The sequence below is a fragment of the Cololabis saira genome, chromosome 7 (assembly GCF_033807715.1).
Source record: "Cololabis saira isolate AMF1-May2022 chromosome 7, fColSai1.1, whole genome shotgun sequence".
Taxonomy (NCBI): domain Eukaryota; kingdom Metazoa; phylum Chordata; class Actinopteri; order Beloniformes; family Belonidae; genus Cololabis; species Cololabis saira.
The window spans coordinates 49,275,432-49,284,387 of record NC_084593.1 but is presented as its reverse complement, the minus strand read 5'-3'; the positions used below and the strand labels follow the sequence as shown (position 1 = coordinate 49,284,387).

Genomic DNA, 8,956 nt, shown 5'->3' with positions numbered 1-8,956 from the left:
CCTTATGTATTCACTTAAGCATGTTTAAACCATTAAATTACCTTAACAATACAGGTAATCAATCAATGAGTAACCTACCTTTAACCTCAAACAGTTAAATACAATAAAACACTGTCACTGCTCTGCTACACCATCACAGCTGCATAGTGTGAGTAAACCTTAGCATGACAGTGCAGAATTAGCTCGCGGCTAATGCTATTAGCTCGCGGCTAATGCTATTAGCTCGCGACTAGCGCGCTTAGCTCGATGCTAACGTAATTAGCGATCTTTTTACACTCATTTATCACAGCTAAAATGATCCGTATCTGTATCTGTGTAGTCTCTCGTACTCTCAGCAACAGTATCACAGCTCCAATTGGTTTTTATTCATGAATCAAGAGTAACACAGTCACAAGGAGTCCTGATAGCCAAGATGGCGCATTAGCATTAGCATTTCTTACCGGAGCTAAGGCCTGCTAACAGAGGCTCTCCATTCCAGCCGAATCCTCACACAATGTAACACCCTGACAAACGAATAACATGTTAACAGTCTACCAGGCGAATTATGGTGAATTTATGGTGTGAGGAGTGTTTATTCGTTACCGGGAGTTCTCAGTTTGTAGCTGTGTGCTCTTGGCAATGACTTCTGCCGAAAAGAGAGTGAACGCAGGCAGACCGTTTACTCATAGTGGACGCGCCCCCCTCTGGTCGGCCAGGGAACTGCACCGTTCCACTTCTGAAACCCAGGTGGGTTACACCAGCTGTTATTGAGGTCTGAACAGCAACACCTGGCTGCAACTTATCTTCTTAAATGTTGTGGTGCAGCAAAAACGTTGTTTGCTTGTCACTGTGTTGTATCTTCCCAAAATAAGTAACTGTCCACACAGGAAACTCAGTTTGTGATGTTTACTGAACCAGCTTTCAACTCACACGGCATTCTCTGTTTACAGGCTTCTTCTTCTTCTAACAACGTTTTCTGTAACATACTCCGTACGCCCCCTGCTGGTGGAACTATAAGGTTCTGCAACATATGTGTTACGGTTGTTAACTCCAAATAACTAACTGTAAGAACAAGGAATATAACTGCAGGAACAAATGCACACAAAGGATCTGCTGCGATACCACATCTCCTCCCCCTTAAGTTAACAACTTATCTCTGTCTGACATGTGAATATACATGCTGTAAAATACCCTACGATCAACATAAAATAATAAAACAAATAGAACCTTTTTTTTCTCTTGCAGTTTTAACTACTACCATGAAAATGGGTACTTTCAGAGATATCAGATCGCACTCTATCTAACAAAATCCTTAAGACGACCAGGTGAATGTCTCTCTCTCTGGGAGCGCCGCACCACTGGAGCCACCGGTGATTCTGGTGGAGCTGGAACATCTGGAACACACGGACCCTCCGGTATCTCGCATGACGGAGGTTTTGGTGTCATATCCCACACGGCAGGCGAACAGCCCTCGGAGCCAACGTCGGTGTCAGGCAGCGGCTTCAGCTCTCTATCCAGTTCACTGGGAACGATGTCTCTTAATCCTGCTCTAACCTGATCAACATGACGCTTCACCGTTTTACCATTTCCGAGGGTGGCGGTGTACGACACTGGACCAGATGAGCTTTCGATGACAGCTGGGATCCATTTTGGACCAAAGGAGAAATTTCTAATGAACACATTGTCCCCTGGTGCGAAACTTCTCAGTCTTTTCTTTAGGTCGTGATTCTCTTTCTGTTTTAGTTGCTTTTGCCGCACTCTTGTTTTCACATCCGGCAGGAGCAGGTCAAAAGCTGAACGGAGTCTCCGTGACATCATCAACTCAGCAGGTGACAAGCCTGTCACTGCATGCGGTGTGATTCGATAACCGAACAGAAATCTCGACAGTCTGGTTTGCAGTGTGTCACCTTTAACTTTCTTCATCCCCTCCTTAAAAGTCTGGACCGCCCTCTCCGCCAGCCCGTTCGAGGATGGGTGAAAGGGAGCCGACTTCACATGATCAACGCCATTTTGCTTCATGAATGTCTCAAATTCAGCACTCGTGAAACATGTTCCGTTGTCTGACACCAACATTTTTGGCAGACCAAACACACTGAAACTCTGTCGTAGCTTCTCAATGGTCGCATGTGATGTAGGCGATTTCACAGGATAAATGTCCATCCACTTGGAATGAGCATCCACAATAAGCAGAAACATCTCACCCAGGAAAGGTCCCGCATAATCCACATGGATCCTTGACCACGGTGACTCTGGCCATTCCCAGGGGTGTAACGGTGCAGTGGGAGGTGACTTTTGGTGTTTTTGACATTCCTCACATGACTGCACTTCCCTTTCAATGTTTTCATCCATGCCAGGCCACCATATATATGATCTCGCCAGGCCTTTCATCTTTGACATGCCCATGTGTGTCTGGTGTAGAAGCTTGAGCATTTTATCTCTGCCTTTAGTGGGAATAATCACTCTGGCTCCCCAGAGCACACATCCATCTCTCACACTAAGTTCTGTTTTCCGTTGATGATATGGCTTGAAGCAAACATCCGTCTGCGCAGGCCAGCCCTTTAAGGTGTACTCATGAACCTGAGCCAAGATGACATCTTTAGCTGTCCAGCGCCTGATTTGCGCGGAGTCGACTAGCGTGTCATCCAGCACATCCATCATCAAGACTTGTTCAGTCATCTCTTTTTCAGGTGCTGTGTCTGGCAGAGGCAGTCTGCTCAGCGCATCCGCATTTGCGTGATGTTTGCCTGGCTTGTACACGATGTTGTACTCATAAGCGCTCAATGTTACAGCCCATCTCTGTACTCTCGGTGAGCCCATCTGAGGTATAGGCTTCCTCACATTGAAGAGAGAGATCAGAGGCTTGTGGTCTGTATAAATAGTGAAAACTCTGCCATACAGGTATTTGTGGAATTTCTTGATGCCAAACATTACAGCTAAGCCTTCCTTGTCAAGCTGAGAGTACCTCTTCTCCGCAGGTGAGAGTGTACGTGACATGAAGCTTAGGGGTCTCTCACTGCCATCATCCATCCTGTGTGACAATACGGCACCCACTCCATATGGTGACGCATCGCAGGAGAGAACTAACTCACGCTCTGCCGAGTAATGCACTAATACATCCGCTGAGTTCAGCAGAGTCTTTGAATTTTGGAAAGCTTCCTCTTGTTTCTTTTGCCATGTCCAGCGCACCTCTTTTCTCAAAAGCTCGTGAAGGGGGGCCAACAGGGTTGCCAGGTTGGGAAGGAACTTGTTATAATAGTTCAGTAACCCCAAGTACGCTTTGAGTTCTGTTACACTTGTGGGAGCAGGAGCATTCAGGATGGCTTTAACTTTCTTCTCCACTGGGTGGAGCCCCTGTACATCCACTCTGTGACCCAAGTATTCCACTTCTTTCTGCATGAAAGCGCACTTACTTCGTTTAAGCCGCAAACCTGCCTCCTCCAGCCTGCTCAACACCTCATTCAGGTTTTTTAGGTGATCTGCTTCATCCACTCCTGTCACCAATATGTCATCTAAATACACCGCCGTTAGAGAAATCCCTTTCAGAAGACCTTCCATGGTCCTCTGGAAGATAGCTGGTGCAGACGCCACTCCAAAAGGTAGTCTGTTGTATGTGAACAGTCCTCGGTGAGTGTTCACTGTCACATACCTTTTTGAATCATCATCCAGGAGTATTTGCTGGTATGCGTGGCTCATATCCAATTTGGAGAACTGCTTCCCTCCAGAAAGCGCTGCAAACAGGTCCTCCACTCTGGGTATTGGATACTGTTCCAGGGAAGCTACTGTGTTCACCGTAAGCTTATAATCCCCACACAGCCTTACAGTCCCATCCGGCTTCAGAATTGGTACCACTGGCGCTGCCCATTCAGCATATTTCACCGGCGAGATGATGCCCTCTTCCAACAGTCGGTCAATTTCCTCATCTACCTTTGCGCGCATAGCAAAGGGAACAGACCGTGGGCGGAAGAAGCGTGGAGTGGCATCCTGTTTGACATGGATGGTTGCTTTTGTGCCCTTGAGGGTGCCCAACTCCTCTTTGAACACAACCTCATGTTTGTTCAACACCTGCTGTAATGTGGCTTCTATTGTCTTGAGCTGATGTATTTTTCTGGCTTTGTGCCCGTTTTTTATTTCTCTCCAGTTCAGCCACAATTCCTCCAGCCAGCCTCGTCCTAGCAAGCTGGGGCCATCCCCTCCAACCACCACCAGGGGCAACTTCCGTCTCTGCTGCTTGTATCTGACCCTTACCAACGTGGCGCCAATCACGTTAACAGGATCCCCTGTGTAGGTTTCCAGCTTTATTTTGAGAGGTCTCAGCGTAGGGAGTTCGGTGTGTTTCCACGTCTCTTTAAATGTCTGTTCATTCATGACTGTTAGGCAACATCCAGTGTCTATTTCAAAGTTGACCTCTTTCTCATCGAGTTTCAAATCTACAGTGTAGGGGTCTACTTTTCTTGGGTGCTCCACACTCCGACGCCCTAACTTGTACAGTTTACTCCGATACTCTGGTCTACAGGTTATACAGTTCAAAGTGAAGGAGTCCTCTTCTGAGCTGTCAGTTTTACTTTCATTTACTGCCTGATGCACTTTGTGAGCACGATAGTGTGTACTCTGCCTTTTATCTTTCTTTTCATATCCATATTCATTTTTCTTCTGGTTCAGTTTAGCTTTGCTTCTACAAGCCCTTGCTAAGTGTCCAACTTTACCGCAAGCATGGCATTTTTCTTGTTTGTACCTACAGTCTGCAGCTGTGTGCGTAGTTCCTTTGCATCGATAACACTCTCTGTTTTCTCCTTTAAAGGTACGAGTCTCCTGCTGTCCTTTGGTGATGCTGAAACATTTTGCTGTGGCACCTGAGGTCTGCAGATCTTGCGCATTTTTATTTGCAGTTTCTAGTGAGACAGCGAGTGACATGGCCTTGTCAAACGTGAGGTCTGTTTCTGACAGGAGACGCCTCTGGATTCTGTCATCATTAACTCCGCAGACTATCCTGTCTCTCAACCTCTGCTGCAATGTGTTGCCGTAGTTACAATCCTGCGCTAAACGACGCAGCTCGGCCACATATTCCATGACTGACTCACTTGGCTTGCGGTTACGAGAGTCAAATTTGTACCTTTGCACAATTTCACTTGGCTTGGGATCATAGTGGTTTTTCATCAGGAGTACAAGCTCTTGGAAGGATTTGTCTTTCGGCTTGTCCGGGCTGAGAAGGTTGCGCATCAGCCTATAGGTTGATGCCCCGACGACACTTATCAGTATGGCTTTTTGCCTGTCTTCATCTTCAATCTCATTGGCCTCAAAAAACTGCTCGAGTATTTCGGTATACTCATCCCACGTCTGAATCTTAGGATCAAACGGCGCTAGAGTGCCAATAGTAGCCATATTTACTCTTCAGTGTCACCTTCTCCCTCTTTCAGCCGTAGGCTAACCTGTAGCAGGCTCCTGACGTGTTTTTTTTCTTTTTTTCTTTTAATCCGTCTGCGGCGGCCGTCTTCCGCCAGACCAATCCTCGTCGCCAAAAAGATGTTGTATCTTCCCAAAATAAGTAACTGTCCACACAGGAAACTCAGTTTGTGATGTTTACTGAACCAGCTTTCAACTCACACGGCATTCTCTGTTTACAGGCTTCTTCTTCTTCTAACAACGTTTTCTGTAACATACTCCGTACGCCCCCTGCTGGTGGAACTATAAGGTTCTGCAACATATGTGTTACGGTTGTTAACTCCAAATAACTAACTGTAAGAACAAGGAATATAACTGCAGGAACAAATGCACACAAAGGATCTGCTGCGATACCACACACTGCTTCTGCATTGTGGCTTTGGTTTTTATTAACAGCCGTTTAATATTTGATCTGTTTTCATCTTGGGCTTAAGTCTTTAAATCAGGTTTCTTTTCTTTTTCCTTTTTTAATTATGTCCAGATGTGTAAAACCATGTAGGCCTAATTGAACAGCAGTTCACATTGTACCAACTTTATTTCCTAAAGTGGATCATTCAGCATCAGAAGAGGCAGCAAAATATAAATGTATGAATAAATGCACAATAGTAACATATACAAGCTTTTACAAAGGTGCTGCGGTGGGTAATTTCATATCAAGGTGTTGATGAAATGATGAAATGTGAGATGAAATGAAGCTATTTGATCTTGATGTCTTTGTTTGCCATTAATTTCAGTCCTTACATACACATTCTGCTATAATCATCCTATTCCTGCACAATAACAGATCTGTACAAAGTACTCTTAAACATTTTCTTCTTTTAGTCTTATAGAAAATGAAAAAAAAAACAAACAAAACAGCAGACCTTGAAAAGCTCTGATAATTTGCTGATTAGCATTTGGCAGGCAAAGGTCTCAGCTGGAAATAAAGCGGTTTAGAAAACTAATTGGAGTTTGAGGTCTGGGGATGAACATTTTAGCCACACTCTCGATGAACACGCATTTCTTCTGCTTTTACTGCTGGCAGTATGTAACGAATGACATTACAGAACCATTCTGTCAAATCAGGCAGTTAACAGAAAACAGTTACTCTCTGAAAAAAGCCTTCTCATGGCTAATCAACACTGTCATAAGTAGTGGAGGTCAGCATTTAGATTCACATCCTCAAACCCTTCTACTCTGCACCTTGGGGGTGGAATTGGACTGCCTGTTCCCATCTTGGATGACCCATCACAGTAAAAATCACGTGCAAAGTAAAGACAAATGGCCACTGTGACATTGAACATCTATTAAATCCAGTGCATCCATTACAACTCTTTACTTTCCTTTGGGCAAACATTTAGGCCCTTTTAAGGGGAAGTGTACTTTGTCAGTGAGACCTTCGTGTTCCCAACCCAACAAATAATATTCCTTCAAGGCTTGTGCAGTCTTCTCTGACTGCAGTCATGTTAACCTGCCAATGTATGTATTCTCCTTCTGTCATCACCTTCCACCATGTCCGTTCTCCTCTTTGACATGAGTTTGCTATTAAACAACGTCAAACTAATTACTACTCGACTACTGTAACAGCCTGCTCATCAGTATCCCCAACAAACACCTCCAGAAACTTCAATTCATTCAGAACTGTGCTGCCCGAACTCTGATGAAAACTCACAAATACGACCCTATTCTTCAGAACCTACACTGGCTTCCCATAACCTCAAGAATCCAATACAAGATCGCCTTCATCACCCACCTCTGCATCTACAGCACTGCCCCTCAATACCGCCAAGACCTCCTGACCCCTCACTCATCCACCCGGAACCTCCGCTCACAAAACACCACCCAGATAGCAAAATAGAACTGGACCGGACATGGGCCAGATGTGCCCAAAAGTTCGGTCTGAATTGGTAAAACACATCCGCACCAGTGTAGTTTTGCACAATGGGCCTGACCTGGTACGGACTCATTTACCAGATCTGAAACAGCTTTGGGCCAGAACTGCTCCAGTACAGCAATAACCAAGTTAATATACGGCACAAATAAGGCACACATATGTTATCCAAATGTTACATTCTGACCAGCTCTGGACCAGATGTGGCCCAAATTTGTACCAAAACTGTTTTCAGTATCCTACTTAAGTGTGTCCAAATGGCAAATTAAGTTTGCCTATCTATTAAAAAGGAATAATGACAATACTTTATTATGGTTTCATTAAAGTGCCATTTATTAGTGGTAACAGGGTGCGCCATTACATTGCACAAACTTTAACAATTAGCAGCATGCTAATGTATAAAACCATGCTAAAACCTACTGTAAACATCATATCTGAAAAACACAACGCTGTCATCATAAGTATTCAAGTTTAAACTGTAAACATGAAAATTCAAGTGGTGTAGGTTAAACCTTCAGTTCAATTGCTCTCCAGAACCTGGTTTGTGATTGCAGAAACAACATTGAAACATAATAAAAGACAAAAATACATACAAAGTTTTAACAATGAAAAATACACGACAAATTTAAAAATGTTTTTTTAAATAATAAAAATACACGATCAAGAAAAAATAAATATTAATACATTTAAAATGTACTTAAATCAGAGAACCATACAATCAGAGAACAATACAACACATTTTCAAGTCGTCACAGATGAACAGACTTGGGCTGTAATGACTGGGATGGTGAAAGTGGAATTCATTTAACCAAATTGAATAACTATTAACAGATTCGTTTGAATATCGGGTGAGAGCAACACTGGTAGTGACCAAAGGGATGACAATAACCTTATTTTCTGGTGCAAAATAGTGTAATTTATTACACAACAGAAGTATACAATGCACCAAAGGCCCACAAATAAATAAAAATGTTCTTAACATACAAAATTAGCTAGAAATACAATGAAATGTTTGTCCCCTGAGGACAATGCACTAGAGGGCCACAAATTAATACTAAAAAAATAGTCCTTAAAGAGCTGCAGGTGTGTTGGGTTTACCAGAATGTCACATCAACAGAAGTCAAGTCTTTTCAGAAAAAAAGCCTGCAAACAATAAAACACAGCAACGATTAAAACACAACACAAACTCAATAAATAAAACTCAATGTATAAAAGCATGCTATAAAAACACAAACTGCACATAAACAAAACAATTCCGCCTTGTGACAAACACAGAACACCCCCCCCCCCCCCCTCCACCCCCAAGAATTAGCATGTCTTTTCTTATGAAGTTAATGGAAAAATCATCCGTCTATTCAGAAATAGTCCTCGTTGCACACATTTGTCACAATTGTAATATTCATTATCTGGCTTTATTTTCTTTACAGATGCTTTTGCAGGTGCATCACATATTATAGAGTCAACATTCAGAAAAAGGCGTTTTCCATTAAAGTCAAAGCCCTTTTCCATTTCTTGTAGTTCAACAGCGAAATCCCTTAAAAATGAATTAGCTGATTGTGGTTTGCTGGCCCCACAAAATAAAGCAATAATGACAGGCTCTTTCATTGGTACACTGACTAACAGTCCTAAAATAGGCCAAAGTTGAATGCCTGTGCTCTTAAACAGGGA

General features: G+C 43.3%; 1 protein-coding gene across 1 annotated transcript; it reads right to left on the bottom strand.

Moving 5' to 3' along the window:
* Window positions 1-1,275: 1,275 nt before the first annotated feature.
* On the bottom strand, window positions 1,276-5,358 carry LOC133447420 (uncharacterized protein K02A2.6-like). The gene has a single exon (XM_061726092.1). It carries the CDS (start codon window positions 5,356-5,358, stop codon window positions 1,276-1,278), a length of 4,083 nt encoding a protein of 1,360 aa, XP_061582076.1.
* Window positions 5,359-8,956: the final 3,598 nt, after the last annotated feature.

What these genes read in the sequence shown, in the direction of transcription:
- LOC133447420 (XM_061726092.1), bottom strand. Translation starts at nt 5,358, where the DNA reads ATGGCTACTATTGGCACTCTAGCGCCGTTTGATCCTAAGATTCAGACG.